General features: G+C 49.4%; 1 protein-coding gene across 8 annotated transcripts in view; it reads right to left on the reverse strand.

Moving 5' to 3' along the window:
- Mtss1 (MTSS I-BAR domain containing 1) overlaps window positions 1–15,747 on the reverse strand; it is a 138,729-nt gene extending 122,982 nt beyond the window's left edge. For 3 of the 8 annotated variants that reach the window (XM_057791522.1, XM_057791520.1, XM_057791526.1), the window contains exon 1: window positions 15,121–15,745. In XM_057791522.1, the coding sequence (XP_057647505.1) occupies window positions 15,121–15,192 (72 nt within the window). In that variant the 5' untranslated portion in view covers window positions 15,193–15,745. Of the gene's footprint in view, window positions 1–15,120 lie in introns of all 8 variants that reach the window. The other 5 variants (XM_057791518.1, XM_057791525.1, XM_057791519.1 and 2 more) reach the window with 3 other exon arrangements.
- Between the last annotated feature and the right edge of the window lie 912 nt (window positions 15,748–16,659).

The following is a 16,659-nucleotide window of genomic DNA, read 5'->3' on the forward strand; positions in this document are numbered from 1 at the left end:
CCTCCAGGGAGATAAAAAGCAAAGAAGCACGGAGAGGCAACTGGCCCTTCTGACCCAAGCTGAGCATCTCTGGATTCAGGAATGCATTCAGCTTCCAGAAGTGGGCGTGCATAATTAGGGTCAGGGCCCAGGAATGCCTGCCAGAGCTCTGTCCCCCAAACTAAACTTCTCCACCCTGGCCTACATGCAAGATACAGGTCTCCTAAGAGCCTCAGATGAAAGGCACTGGGTGAACCCATCCATCATAAATACCAGTCCCAGGCTTTTATTTTCTGATTGGGACTTGCTTAATCCACTAATTATCCCTGTCCATCAGGTGGATGACAGTCTGGGGATAATCAATGGTTGTTTCTTCCTTGCCCACCCACCCTCACACACTTGCCCAAGTACACCAGCAATAAAGACGCCCGAGAAAAGGAAGGCACACCCACAAAAGGTGGTCCCCATCCAGCTGCCCCCTCGCAGAAAGGCTGCTCCATCTCAAGCTCTTCTACTTTAATTAAAGCAAGGGCACTGAGCTTCCCTTTTACCCACACTGCCAGGGCGGATGCTCAGGATGTTTTCAAAGCATACGGCTACATCTCCACTTAATTAAAAAAAAAAACTAAACAAATACGTCAACTATATCTTCAAACTTGCTTTGGTTGTTTAGGTCCTTTACCAGAAACCAAGCAAGTAAGCCATCTGTCTTTAGGTCTGTCTGTCTGTCCATCCAATGAGCTATCCAACAGGGCTGCCACTGGGGACTGCGCGTTATTTAAATTTAAATGACAAGGAAATAAAAGGTACAGCGTCTACAGAGTAGACAGATCTAGAACTGCTTTCACTGCGGAAACGTATGTTGGGCAGCCTTGGCCAGGCCAGGGCATCTGAGCTGTGTGCGCTTCACCTCTGCCAACAGCGTCCACACAGCGTCCGGGACCTCACTGTTTGTCTGGTTTCCTGTGGAGACAGGGTTTCACTGTGTAGCCCAGGCTGGCCTGGGACCTGTTTGCAAGACTAGGCTGGTGAACCTGTGAGGCTCCTGAGGGATGGGGATCACAGTGGCCTGCACTGTGGGTCTTTTCTTTTCCACCTTTTGTAGCGCATGCATTTCCACACTCCAGATTTCTCTGCAAACAAAACTCCTCTTCCACTCCTTTCCCGTTCTCCAAATTCACCTGTACACACACACACACACACACACACACACACAGCCCTAGATTTTCACTGCTCTTCTATTTTTTCAATGACTATTTAAGACACTACCTCCCACCAGAGGACAGGTAAGTGGCTGCCTGTGCACCTTTCACTGCCTGAGAAAGTTTTCAAAGGGGTCCCCACCTAGCCACCTAGGAGCCCAAAGGGACCCACGAGTAACATTAGAACAACCCGGTATATATGGATAGTACTAAGCAGAGCACAAGGACTTCACAGCAATCTTACAGAGGCCTGTCCGAGTACTCAACATGTTCTTTCCACAAGAAACAAAACACAGAGAGAGCAAATGACTTGAGCAAAGCCAGAGGGGCTGCCCTCACTCCCACTTTATGATAAGAATTGCTGCTTAATTTGCCCAGTTCCTCCACAGTGAAACTGGTCCATCAGTTCACCTGGCTGACTCTCCAATTCAGGAAACATGAGAACTCATTATTTAAGCACCTAACACAGGGCTCCAATGTTCTTACCTAGGAAACGTTTGTGTACTGTTAAGCCTTCCCGGGCTAATGCCTGCCTCATGGAACCTTCCCTGCGCAGAGTCCAGAGCTGTTGCTCCATTCATTTGCTCCTGTCTTTGTTAATAGCCATGAGATGACAAGCAAAACACACAACTCTTGTACCCCACAAGGTTCAAAGTCTTTCTAAGTTCACGACTTCACATCCGTCCGTGCATGCTCTTTCCTGCGTGCACCTACCAACTCCAAAATGACTTTGACCTTTGAGATCCTGCTCCTCTCGCTAGCTAGCGTTTATGTTCGCCCAACCCTCCCAGAGGCAGACACGGGTTCATGAACCTGCCCCAGGGCCTAGCCATGGCCACACTGTGTGTTGAATCGGCTTCCATTTTGAACAGACAGCATCTCATCCATCACCCCATTTCCATCACCCCAACCTTCTAGGAAAGATATCCTGATGGATCACAAAAGGTGCTATAATTCTCTTTACAATGCTTGTGTGTGCGTGGGTGCATGTGTGGGTGCACGCATGGATGTGTGTGTTTCCACTGGCAATCAACCACGCAGGGGCAGAGGGCCTTGGCGGACAAACACACTCAGGGGTCAGAGCATGACTAGAGTCAGCTGGCCCAACTTTGGATCTGTTCAGAGTGACCTGAGAGGCCAAGTGACTTCATCACCTGGTGCCACTGCGTCTCCATCTGTAAAAGATGCTAATGGCTAGTCCCTGCCCCAGAGGATGATTACGAAGCTACATGAAACAGGGAGTGCTTGAGGGGGTGAGTAGCACAAGAGCTCGGCTCTGCTTTAGTGAGTCAGCATATAAAGGTACCCTTCCTGGACAGGACACTAAATGAGTGCCTGCCATGCACAGGCACCTCAAGAGCGAACAGCCTTGAAGAGAAGCACTCAATATGCTACAAAGCTCAGTCTTGGAAGAAGGCTGAAGCTGAAACCATTGCCCCAAAGCCTCAGAGGGCAGCGTTCTCCAACTTGGAAAAACTGAAAGGCAGCTGATGGGAGTCCCCCAAATGGGGTAATGCCTCACCTGGCTCTCAAAGAGGAAACAGAATTTTGTTTTTCCCAGTAAGAAGGAAGAGAAAGCAGTAAGACGAGAAGCCTTTCCCCAAAGTCATGGCTAGCATGACTCAATACGTCCACCTGGAATATATTCCAGATATATCCATGGTGGGATGAAACAAACACACATAAAAAAGAAGGAGCCTCTTGTTTCATGAACTACAGAGGAAGCCTCTGGCAGCTCATGGTGGCCTGAGCACATACCTCACACACACACTGACCCCTACTGCAATCCGGGCAAAACCTAGAGAGAATAGGCAAGGGTTTGCTAAGAGGGCAAATTCCTGAGCCCCACCCCAGATCAACAAAGAATTTAAGGGTGAGCCTAGGAATCTACATGAGAAGACACTCTTCCTTTCTCAAAACTACGCAGACAGCAAGACTGGAGGACCACAGGAAGAGATAAGACGGCAAAGTCCTCCCCCTAAGCCCTTGGAAACTGGGAACTCAGCAACCTCTCGGCACGAATGTCCACATCCAACATCTTTCGAAATGATCCAGAAGATGAGCGCTCTCACACAGGAATGTAAGCAGAGACGTGCTCTGCGAGACACTCAGGTTCCAGAAGCTTTGAGAAGTGCATTCCTTTAGGCCACAGATAAATCCTTCGAGGATAAAGCTGCAAGACTGTACTAACTGCAGTGTTGCTTCAGCTAGTGCGAAACTGGCCTAGCCCAAACACAGGTAGGAGGCTAGCTGCCCACCTCAGGGTCTCTGCACAAACTGAGCCATTCTTCCGCAGATCATCGCTGTTACTCAATGTCCCCTTCCATGAGACTCTCCCTCACCACCCTTGAAGACATACTGTTCTGACTGTCCATTGGATTGCATGGATTCTTTTTCGCACATAAGAGAATTGAGGCTAGAAAGGTGGTCCAATGGTTAAAAGCACTGTTGCCGCCCTTACAGAAGATCCATTTTCAATTTCCAGCACCTGCACAGTGGCTCATAACTGTCTATAACTCCCCATATGGGATCCAATGTCTTCTTCTGGCCTCCCAGGACACCAGGCATGCAAAACACCCATATACATAAAATAAATAACAATAAAAAATAAAAAGGTTTTGTTTTAAGAATTAATTGACGCCACTTATCTGTCCCTTATCTGTCATCATTCCCTTAGGTTCCAAAGGCAGAGATTTGTGCCCATTTTGTTTGCTACTCTATAGCCCCCGCACTTCAGACTGGACCTGGAACACAGTAGGTTCTCAAACACGTGTCCCCAGTGGAATTTACTATAGACATACTAAACAAGAGTCACATGGCCGTCACAGAAACTGGCATAGCTTATATAACTTCACGCACAGGGAAGGGAAGACTGGATGAAAAGGAAATTTCACAGTCCTTTAATTGTCTGGGCTTTCTTTTGTGAGCCTGAGTATGTAACCCACTTTGTAATTGGTGTTTATGGGTGACTTCACTTAATTGAAGTTTCTAGGTTTTCTTCCACTAATTTTATATAACTTATATAATCTTTCAGAAGTAATCCCTCATGAAATGTTCTCAAAACATTTTCCTTTTTTTTTTTAAAGGAAAAAAAAAACCTGCCTCCTCTGACTTAATTAGGGTATCCCTAATTAGGACCAGCACAACATCAAACGGCTAAATTCCCTAGGAACCAGGTTCCATGGGACCATAGGTCTCTTTCTGGTTGCAGAATGACCTCCGTCCTTCCCAGCAATGGCTCGGGCTCAGGGCTACTCCCGGCTAGGCTCCTCACTACCTGCTTCCTATTATTCAGGCCCCATATCACATCCTGCTGTGGCATTGGCTTTGAAGGTTCAGTAAACAGTCACTTCAAAACAAAGGAGGACCATTAAACCCAACTCAAAGACTTCCTTAATGGCACATGCTCAGCTGCAAGGAGCCTGGCTTCAAAATGCAATCGTGGTCTCCCTGGAAACTAATCCGCCACATTGCCAGCCCCTAACAGCAAGGATCTCCCCACTCCTGGCTGGCACTCAAGTCTTCTGGAGCGGGTTCAAGCAGAGATGTGTCCTGAGGTGGCCATCACTCTCCACCTACATCTCTCTAGTGAGAAGGTAGAGGCAGCAACAGATGGGTCAACTTCAACAGTTTCAGGCCAATACTGGGTCCTGTCCCTCCCTTGAGACCCCTCCAAGTTTCTAGTGTGTGTAGGCTGATAAGCATGTATGCATGTGTGCACACAGGCTCATGAACACAAACAGGCCAGAGATGGATGCTGAGTGTCCAGGCTCTTTCTGCCTCCAATAGTTCTGGAGTTACAGGAGTGCACAGACACGCCCAGTGTCTTATGTAAAGTGTTAGGATTTGAACTCTGATCCTCACGTTTGCATAGCCAGCACTTGGACCTGATGAGCCATCTCCTCACCCCACCACCCTACCCCATAAAGGCTCTTGAAGCAGCCCAGGGGTAAATCTAGATTCTGTGTGTGAGATATTCAGACTCCTGACGGCACAGCTGAAATCATCAAAGGGATGGATGAAATGCACCCACCACAGAATATGAACGGAAAATTCTGAAATGTCACACTGTAAGGGACAACCTAGAGTGGCTCACAGAGCACAGTCCTGGAGCTGATGTCACACAGCCTGGGCCTAACTTTGGGCTCCGCTTCTCACCTGCTACACAGATGGCTAAGCCTCTGGGCGCCTCTGCTCCCCCATCTATAAAACGGGAATGACAGCAGTGTCTACCCAACTGGGTTGTTGGGAAATTAAATCAGTTTTCAAGTGTCAAACACTTACTGCCTGGAAGTTCTGACCACAGAAACATTTACTGCACAAGTAAAGAGAAACTCAGTTGTCAGTTGGGTGTCACCCAGACCAAAGGCATTCTGGGAATGTCTTCCCACCCCAAGTGGAAATCAGAGGCACTCCTCAACACCCCCACCAACTCTTGTGTTGACTTCTGGAAGTGTGGCAACAGTAAAGATTGAGGTCTTACGTGCGCCTCTTGTAAAAAACTCCCGGACCAGGGCAGCCACAGGTCCATCTCTCCCAGCCAACCACGCCCAGCATGCCCCACGCACATCATCAGATTGCAGGAGACACATACTGCTCTTGAAAGTTACTTGTATGTGGAAAGTGGACAAGCAAGCAAACATGACATGCAGCGTCAAAATCAAGAGTGATCTTTTACTTTTCACAAAAACGAGTGCTACTACTACCAGCAAGGAATTCTGATGTGTGTGTGCGTGTGCGTGTGTGTGCACGCATGCGCGCACATACACATGCTTGATTCCAAATGTCAGGGTTTTAACTTAAATTTGCATAGATTTCCCAAATCTAAAAGTGTCAAGTCTAAACTGTCCTGAAATCTGGAATTTGGGGAGTGTCATCACACTGATGCCCAATAAAGTTTCGATTTTGGACTTGCAGACTGCAGATGCTTGAAATGGCTGAAGGAGCTCGGACAGACAGAAGGGCATTCATTGGCCAGGTATTTCACACCAAACCATTTACATCTACTTCCTATTTTAATCCTTGAGGTAAGTATTGTTCCCTCACCCCATTATACAGAGTAAAAAACCAGATTAAATTTAAAAAAAAAAAAAATCAAGGCCCAGGAAAAGTAAAATAATTTGCCCAGAATAATGAGGCTAAGAAATGGCAGAACCTGGAAGTTCAAAGATTTTGATGATATAAATCGTAACTATTAGGTAGACTATAAAGGATGTCCTCACAGAACCCCTCTTAGGACGAGTGGCCTGAGAAGAGGACCCTTCCCTGTGGTACCTGGAAGTGTGAGAATGATTTCAACAGGCAGAGATGGGGCAGGAAAGTGAGGAGCCACGGTGTGAGGCACCCAGCACACACAAGGGCCAATCAGCTGGAGCCAAGTGAGTGAGCCTAGGCCTCAGGCCAGAGGGCAGCTTTGGGAAGACAGGCAAGGAGAAGCCCAATAGGACCAGGTCTTGGGAGGGGGCAGAAGTTCCATGTGTACTCAATACTGGACACAGGCAGAGCCAGAGGCCATGAGAAACCGGTGGTGTTCACTCAGAAAACTGAGGGGACCACAAAAGATAGCCCAGCAACACAGGTTCTCCCTCCCCAGTATCTCTGAAAGACTTCTCTCCTCCCATCCCGCCCTCCTCTTAGGAACAGTTGGTATGGTGTGCATGTGGAAAAAGAGAACACAGAGGGCTAGAATGAACTCGGGGCTACTTCACTTGGCAAGAAAGAAAACTCCCAAACCCCAACCTTCTTCACTTCCAGAAGCTCCATCACAGGCTCTACCATGGCTCCTGAAGGGGTGAGACGGGGTTTGTCTGAAGCAGCAGAGATAATGACTCCTAGGTCTTAACTCCCTTCCCAATCTACAGGACACAACGCCTACCACCTGGGCCCGGTGCACCAGGCAAGAGGGGAGCCTTCCACAGGAAAACACCTCATTTTAGAATCTGCATGCGGAACCTCCAAGGCAGGCATCTTACCATATCCACTTTATAGAAAAGAAAACCGAGACTCCTAGAGACAGGGAAACTTGGCGGCAGGGTTTCCTTCAGCTCCCCATGTGCCCCATTCGCAGAATGTCATCTACAAGGGTCCTATCCTGACCAGCAAGGGGTAGAAGGCAGGCAGGAAGCTGCTGTATGTAAGGCCAGGCACCCTCCGCCATTTGAATAACTAAAAGAATACATTTGTTACTGTTACTTTTAGGTGTGGGGGTTTGTTTTTGTTTTGGGAGACTGAGTCCGGTACCACTCAAGACAGACCACAAAGTAGTCGAGACCCATCCTGAACTTCTGGTCCTCCTCCTCCATTTCCCGAATACCAGGATTACAGTACTGGACCACCCCGCTTGGTTAAAGTACACAAAATTAAAAACTCAGTTCCTTGGCCACACTAACAACGCGTGTCCAGTAGCTAATGTATAATAATTTTCATACTGCAGCAGAGCATATTAGATAAGCATATTACAGATCAGTAAAAGTCTGTCAAGAATTCGAGATATACTCTTGTTGACTTTTATTGGAATTATTTAGCATTTCGCTGTATTTTTAATTTTTTTGTTTTCGTTTTTCAAGACAGGGTTTATTTGTACAACAGCCCTAGCTGTCCTAGAACAAGCTCTGTAGACAAGGCTGTCTTCAAATTCACACAGATCTGCCTGCCTCCTGATTGCTGGGAGTAAAAGCATACACCATCACTGCCCAGCTTCATTTTGACTATCTTGAGAACTAAATTAGGTGATATCAAGATTATTCACATCCTAGTGCAAGCATCTAAATGGGCTCCTCTTACACTCGGGTGAGATCAAGAATGCACTGTGAGGGGAAGCCCAACAGCTCAGTGATGCTCAAACCCGGTTACCTGGTGCCTCCAACATCCTAACAGCTAAGGTGCTGCCCCAAGTCCTAACTCAGAAACTCAGGGAGCACGGCTGGGGCACTGAGTCTCCCACGGCACTCAGGAGGCCTTTACTGTAACCATGCCCGTCACCCAAAGGGCACACATGCCCAGACCTCCTACTCTGGTCAGACCCACTCTCTGGCCCCTGCAGAGCCCTCTCATGTGGCAGGTTGGCAGGGGAAGAGTCACAGACGGTATCTGCTCCAGACCTCCAGCTTCCAGGAGCTGTTAGCACCGAGCAAGTAAGTGTTTCCACTCCTGACTGTTCTTTGAGGCAAAGAAATCAAATAAAAAGACACACAGCTCAAAAAGTACTCGACTGGTTTTGTTTTTTTTCCCACTTAAACAAGACAGGGAAAGAAAAGCCCCGTAAGGACTCTGACCAAGGCCATGTATGCCAAGAATTAGAGCAGGAAGGTGCTTTTCTGGGGACCCCATCTAAACACGTTTCCAAGGGCTCTCTACCAACATAGGCCAAACTGGAGGGCTACCAGGACGTAATTAAACACAGAAAGCTCTTTTACAGGCATGTTCCAGGGTTGGACACAAAATGAGTTTGAAGTAAGGAGTTCGCTCCGAGGAGTCATATGAACTTTAGGTGAACTTGACTAATCCATATGATTATAAGAGTGTAGTCCAGCCTCAGACACCTTGACTCCAGACCCAAGCCAGTGCGGAGATCCCAGGAGCTCTGAGCCTGCACAAGGACAAGTGCCCAGAGAGGCACCCAAGAGTCTGCCGCCCCCCACCCCAGGGCTTCACCATTCTGCATGGGCCACAGGAACAGGACCTAGCAACGTCTATCGGCATGACTAATGAGTAAGAAGAAAGAGGTCAGCCACTATCTCCTCATGATCCATAAACGAAACCCCAGAGGTAACAGCAGCGTGAGAGACACCCACCCCACAGCCTCCTGGTTCAAGTCCACTCCTCCAGTTCAGAGAAGGTTCTAGTTCTGTCTGTGATCCTCCTGTAGCCTCCTGTGGGTTTGGGCAAATGAAGCGCTATCTTCTAGAAATATATCCATGCCCCTCCCCATACCTTAAGTTCTTAAAGAGCTCCACTCTGGGCCCAAGAGGACAAGATCTGAATATCAATTCCATCTCACCGTGGGCTCCCCGAGCTCCAGTTTCCTCATCTGCAGAGTGTGTGCAGCAAGTGTGATGAGGATGAACGTAAACTCATGCATACCTGACGCCTAGTACACGTCTGGCACATAGACGTCCTTCTCCAAGTCCTTTCCTGCCCACTATGCACCATATGCAATGAATAGTGAGTACCTACTATGTGCCAGGTGGCATGGCACAGCATCTCGCGCAATCAAAAATCTCCTAACTGCACAACGGGGAAACACAGCCTTGTCTAATCACACTGGGCTGAGAGGGAAGAACGAGTCACCCGAGGGCCTTCCAAGGGGGCTGAGTGGTAGGGGACACAGCTTCAGGGTAGATTCTGTACTAGGGCTGCCTGGGGGCCGTGGGGCTTGTTCTGCTCTTGTGACAGACACCCAGATGAGAGCTGCAGCCTGCATCTAATTTAAGGGAGAGCCTCAGCAATCGAATACAATAAGCTTCCCTAACGCTCTGTCAATTAATTTACTGTTTGTCTCTCCGTCTACTATTTAATAAGGCCGTATCGGCCATACAGTCTGCAAATCTGAATTAAACTGCTGAAGACAGCAGCCAGTTCCAGTTAAGAACCCCAAATATGTCCTCCTGGTGTTCTGAACGGCTAAATCCAAAATCTGTCCTTTGGCTTCCGTTCGGTCTGACGAAAGGAGTTTCTTTATTTTCGCAGAGGTGTGTGGGTTTGGTGGGAAAGTGTCCTGAAGGCGATTTCAAAAAGTAATGGGGAACTCAAAATGATCTCATTTTTCCATTTCCCAGTGGGAACCTCGAAATGGCCTCATCACAGAAGGAACCCTGCCAGCTCTCACCCATCCTTGCGAAGATGCAAACAGCTTAGATATAGACGATAAAGCATCTAATGGATTGATAGTTTCAACCTTTTCACCCTCCGAGCATTTTGGAAACCTCAAGTGAGCTGGCCAAACTGATGTGTGTTATTTTTCCCCCTATTCCTTTCTTTACCACCCAAGATAAGATAGAAGAGGTCAAAGGACAAGCAGGCAGGCGGGCCTGGAAATGCAGGGCCTGTGGAAGGTAGGCCATGCTTATACTGAGTGTTCACTGTTTACGCAGGATGCAGATGGAGCTAGAGAGGCTGACATCGTACGGCTGACACTGTAGCAGAGTTTGGTGGTCCAATACGGTTGCTGATAAAACACCACAGAAAAGAACACACGACTCTGGACGGGTGATTGGTGAACTAGAGCAGAGCTCAACTCAGCCTTCCTCCAGGTGGGCTATGAGCTGGAAACAGCCTCCTCCTCTACGGGGGCCTGTATGAATTATAGAATCCCAAGCAGAGAGGTCTCAGGAAATCAAGCAACAAGTTCTAAACAATTTTATCTAATAGAATATGTAAGGGTTTTCCCCACAGCAATGCTAAGGTAAGCCCCAAAATAACGTATTTCCAAAATACGTCAAGAAGAGATTCACACCCCCAAACCCCTCAAGGGCTGCTCCCATAGAAGAGACCGAAGGAGGCACCCTCCCTAGGCAGCTCCTCCTGCCAATTTTATGACATCTTTACCTTCTCCCACAGACCCAAAACGAGGAAGCTGTAAAACCCTGGCCAAACACCACCATTTGCCAAGAGAAAGTCAACCTGGGGCCCATCTGTCCTTCCCAGGGCTCTGCTCATCTTGCCTTTGCATGGCTCTCAGTCTCCACCCAGAGTGTCCCACTTTCCTCGCAGGACCTCATCGCCTGCGATGACTGGGTGTTTTTTCATTATCTTACTACAGAAAAACTTTCATTCTGAAGCATTGTAAAAAATAAGTCCAAAAAGACAGACATCCTTCCCCTGACCAAACTGCAACCCATCCTTCGTCATCACAGCCATACTGTTATCAGCACAAGGAGCAAGGGCAGGACCTAGCAAAAGCCCTCTATCCAGGAGGCCTCAAGAAGCAATCCCTCTTGCTACAGGAATCCACAAGAGCTAACAGGACAGCCCTGAAGTCACCACACAGCAGTAGAACCCACTGTCACCTCATGGTAAGTGAGGGGAAATAGTCCCCACGTGCCTCTGAACCACAGAAGATTCCCATGGAATTCAAGATGTCCCTTGAGCATCTCTAATCTTAGATAGAGCCTCAGACAGAGGATCCCGGTGGCAGGCAGAGGTGGGGGCAGCCGGGAAAAACTCAACAAGGCCCCTATTCTGCTAGGCACAGGTGCCTGTAACAGGACACCCGGTCTAAAGCGACACATGGAAGGGCGCATTCAGGTGCAGTTGGGTATTTTTCAGCCTAGCCATATTATATAAACCTGAACCCAGGGCAAAGTTCTCCCCGCAGCAGGTCAACTAGGCTCCTAGCAGCCTGGTGCTTGAGCAGCAAGGACAAGGAAATATTTGATTCTAGCATCCAACTTAAAAAAAAAAAAGTTAATTATTAAAAGAAGACCGCTATTTATTCCCAGAAGGTCAGATACTCTCAAATTTGGCTAGCAAAGTTTCTGGGACTTAGCAACTACCGGAACATGATCAAATTCTGTTCAATGATTCAAAACAAACAACACTAATCTGTTTACCTAACCAAGGGCCAATTCTGCGCAGAACTTGCGTGTGTGTGTGTGTGTGTGTGTGTGTGTATTCTAGGACCTCCTTGACAGTCAGCAGTCACCTCCAGACCACTGTCCCATGATAAACCAACCACAGCCCCTCCAAGAAGCAACACAAAAAGCTGAGTTCCCTTTCCTTTCCGGGCTAACTCCCACCAGGCAGCTCCAAGGGTGATTTACATGGATCCCGGGGAAGACAGCCCGTAAGTGATTTCGCACACCGCCATTCATTAGTGACCACCGCCATGGCAGGGTGGAAGGAAGGGGGAAAAAACAGAGGTTTCCTCTCATCAAGGAATCAATAAGTTTTTGAGCAGCTGCTGCCTGCTTTCTTGGAGCTTGATCCCAGTGGAAGCAAAGTGGGGATTTCTTCTCCCCCTGCCACTCCTGAAAAGGATAAACACCTAGCCCCGATAGCCCAGGACTCAGCCCAATGGAGACTGCAGAAAGCAAAGAATTGGCCCAAGCTTTCCCGTGTCTTGAGGGTCTTTACTTTTAGATGGGTGGCACCAGGCCAGTGGAATAAGAAATTATTCCACTTTCCGTTATCTTTTTATTTTATCCCAAAGGAAGCTGACGCCCTTCCTGTGTTGCTGCACAATTATCAAGTCTCAAATGTCACTCAAAAAAACCACGGTCTTGCCAGGCGGTGGTGGCGCACGCCTTTAATCCCAACTTGGGAGGCAGAGGCAGGTGAATCTCTGTGAGTTCGAGACCAGCCTGGTCTACAAGAGCTAGTTCCGGGACAGGCTCCAAAGCCACAGAGAAACCCTGTCTCAAAAAACCAAAAAAAAAAAAACAAAAAAAACACGGTCTTAGCCTTTTGCTCACCCCAGTTTTTTACTTTAAAAAAAAAAAAAACTAAAAATGGTTTCAAGATGATAATCCAACTGTCTTCTCCCTCAAAGCAAACAAACAGGAGACAAAAATACAATAAACTGGTCATAAGTTCAAAGACAAGAAGGACAAGGTCATCAGAATGACAGCTGGCATTAAAAGCTGACTCTCTTGCTGACGCCACATGCCCACATATACGCGGCTGAGCCAATAGAGTCCAGTTTCATCTTGTTACTCTTGAAGTGTCATTGCTGACCAACCCGTAAAGACGTCTTCTAAAGAAAACTCAATGAAAATATATAGCAGTTCCCTCACGCATAAACAATCTTAGGAAGAAATCAGACAACCTGCGTTGATTACTGACCCCTCCTCTACTTCCCCAAAAAGTCTACAATTGTTCAGAATCCAAAGCACAATGTAATCTTCCACTGTACCTTGATGTGAAAATATTGTGGGGGGGAAAAATGTTTACCCACGGGATAGTGAGCAAACCTATCAAAGACAGAGAGAAAGGAACTAGAGTCAACACCAAGGAAGCAGTACATAAGAGATTTTCCAACAACTGGTCTTGGGGAAGCCACTTTAAACACCTACAAATGTCTAGGCAGAGCCCACACCAGGCAGCCAGACGCAGGTGGAAGGTGCAGAGTCATTGGAGCAGGAAGGGCTTGAGGTTCAAACCACCTCCTGAAAAGAACTGAACCCTGGTTCTGGATTTTAAAAAACAAAAAACAAACAAACAAAAACAAAGAGAAAACTCCAAGTGTGATTACTCAGGGCCTGAAGTCAGTAATCAGTTTAGATCCCTGGATTCCTTGTTTCTATTCAGGGACTGGAAACATCATTATCTCCTCCAACAAAACACAGGCTGATTTACCAACCCATCTGAAAAACCTCTTCTGCACACCACAACATACAGTGTGTGCCTCAAACCAAATCTTGTTTTGACTGTATTAAGGTGGGTGAAATTTAAGTTAACAATAAATACCAGAGACCAAGGAGTGGTCATCAACCTTTGTTCAAAAGAACACTTAGATAATTCAATGTGGATCGAGGGCAAAGGAATGAAAGGACTGTCTTTGAAGAGACTAATCCATCTAATTCCAAGCGACTGGATTAGAGGCATTCCTAAGCGAGCAGGCTCTGGCTACAGATTAGGCTACACGGATTTCTGACAAAAGGCACGAGCTTGGTAGGATTGCAAAACAGACTGTGAGCAGGACGAGGCACCTTGGCAAAGTTCACCCTGGGCGAGGTGGCAGTTGGTTCTAAAAGGAGGAGGCAGGCATGACAGCTGAGCATTCCTCCCCAAAGTCCATGTTGGAGGCCCAAGGGCTCTCCGAACCTTACAGTTCATCAGACAAAAGCTTGCCCAGGCGCCAGGCAGCGGCTGAAGAGGGGCTGTCCACACCCACTCGCCAACACAGCTTTCCAAACCTGCCCACTCTTTTGGAAGCCGAGCTTTTAATTAAACACCACCTCTCCGGATCTGTTGAGGCAGACTGGGCCTGGCCTCGAGCCAAAGAGAAGCTCCCTAAATACACTTGGAAAAAAAAAAATCCCCCCTGTCGCCCCCAATTCCCACCTCCAACCAGCTCCTTAAGAAGGTTCTATTTTATTAGTGTGAGTAACCGAAGTCCTGGTGTATGTAGCTCGGTGCACCAGAAAACGCACATTCGAGGATCAGGTTATCTCCAGTCCCACCCTTTGCAGGAAAAAGCCAGGGTGTTGTTCCCCGCCCCCAACATACAAGCACGCACACACACGCACACACAATTCTTCCGAGAGAAGAGTGGGGTATGGGTGTGTGTTTGAGGGAGCTGGGGTATAGTTGTTTGGGAAACCTCAACCTTGTCTTCCCGCTGTGAGCCTCTCAGCTTCGAGGTACCTCAAAGACTACCCTGGGAACTTCAAGTACCGTGGACCGGGGGAGGGTGCGGGGAAGGCACGGCACACCCTCAGCAGCTCTAGAACAGACTAATTAATAACTAATTTGTTCAGATTCCCCTACTTCAGGTAGACCAGAAAGCCAAGCCTGTAACAAGCCTGCCACCCAATCTTCTAGGCCGGGAGAGTCCTTCCCGCAGCCAGGCAGAGCCCCCAACTCCCGATCTACCACCGCGCCAAGCACCCCACCCCGAACCCAAGGAGTCAGGTGTCCGCCCGGGCGTCCAGCTTACACGGGTCGCAGACACTCAGTCCAGGGACAGACAATGGAAAACTTAGAACTAGGGCCCTAAGCCCCCAAAGGAACAAGATGGTGTCGCCCCCTGGGATAAGGAACGCAGGGGTTGGCAAGGGGCATCAGAGTCTCCACACACACACAAACACACAACCCCGGGAAGTCGCCTGCCCGGTGACCCAGCACAGCCGGAGCAGCGCGGCGGGTGAGCAGGTGACACCCGGGCCGCCGGAGCTCCCGCAGGTGGCCGGCAGCCACCGTGCAGGCGTGGGCCAGGCGGGCCGAGGTGGAGGGGAAGCCCCGCGGGGAGGTCAGAGCAGCCGCGCTCCCGGCGTCCTACCTTCATATCGCTGATGATGGTCTGGAAAAGGCCTCCAAGCGCGCTGCATTCCTTCTCGATCACAGCCTCCATTTTCCCGGCGCGGCGGGGACAGGACCAGCTCTCGGGGCCGCTGCACTGCGCACGGGGCCGGGCTCGCTCAGCCCGGGAGCGGTTTCACCCTGGGAGCGACCCGCCTCCGGCTCGCCGCCGGTTTTGCAGAGAGCACGCGGTGCTTGCGATCCACTGCGCTCTGCCCCTCAAGTCACAATCCGAAATGCCCAGCCGCTCTGGAGGGCGAGTCGCTTACGTGCAGCGCTCGGATCCTGGCCTCAAAAATGCCCGGAGAGGACTGACAATCAAGCCACCACGGGTGCCCACGACGGAAACGGCAAAGCCCATCTTGCTGCAAAGAAATCCGCCCGCTGACCCGGGGCCAGCGCCATTTAAAAAAATAAAGAAAGGTTGTTGGGTGTTTTTTGGGTTTTTTTTTTTCCAAATGTAATTTTTTTTCTGAAATTCAAAAATAAAGAGAGAACGAAATGGGTCAGCGGCAGACGAGGTCAGCTCGCGGCGCCCGGATCTGTTGCTCGCAGACGCGGCCGCCGCCTCCTTTTCACTCGTGCGCGCCCAGCCCCGCGCTCGCTCTGGCGAAGCTCCCGGGGACGTTCGTGAGGCGCACGCGCGCTCGCGGCCGTGCGTCTAGCGCGGGAGCGCGGGGAAGGCGCGCGCTCACGGCCTGTGCGTGCGCCGCCCGAGGGCGGGGCTGGGAGCGCGCGCCGGCGGGGAGCGGTGTGGGGCGCCTGCTGCTGGGAGGAGCTGGTGGGAGGGCAGGCGAGCTCGGTGTGCGTCCCCCGGACGCTCCGAGCGCCTCGTGTTGGGGGTCTCAGCGTCGGCAAGGCTACTCTGTGCCCAGCCGCCCACAATGGCCGCTAGCGTGCGGTGAAGCCGGCCCCGCCCCTCGGAGGACCTGCAAGGTCGGCACAAGTCTAGAGCCCCACACCTGGTGAGCGCCCGGCGGGGCGGGAAATTTGCTGCTGCTGTTGCTGCTGCAGCCTGAGGAGGAGAGGCCTCTTCGGTGATGTCAGGACTGCAACGCCAAGTCACGATTGCAGAGAGCCAGCAACGAGATTAAGGAGGGTTCGGGGAGAGTATCCTGCAGTGGGATGCTGAGTTCGATAAAGTTGCAGGATGCTGGATTGATCTACTGTAGCGGAGTAAATGCAAAGTGCATCAGGGGGTTCCTATCGCCTCCTCATCTGTCTGTAGAGATCACTGGCTGCGTGTGACTTGAATGTTGATGGTTTTCAAGCCAATGTTGCCATAACTGCAGAAAGCACCTTGAGACCAGCCTGGTCTACAAGAGCTAGTTCCAGGATAGGCTCCAAAACCACAGAGAAACCCTGTCTCGAAAAACCACAAAAAAAAAAAAAAAAAAAAAAAAAAAAAAAAAAAAGAAGAAGAAGAAGAAGAAGAAGAAGGAAAAAAAAAAGAAAGAAAGCACCTTGAGAGGTTTAACACAGGGCACCAAAGACTGAGGTGGACTTGGGGCCTGGCGAT

This window comes from Chionomys nivalis, chromosome 17 (genome assembly GCF_950005125.1).
Source record: "Chionomys nivalis chromosome 17, mChiNiv1.1, whole genome shotgun sequence".
NCBI classification, from domain to species: Eukaryota; Metazoa; Chordata; class Mammalia; order Rodentia; family Cricetidae; genus Chionomys; species Chionomys nivalis.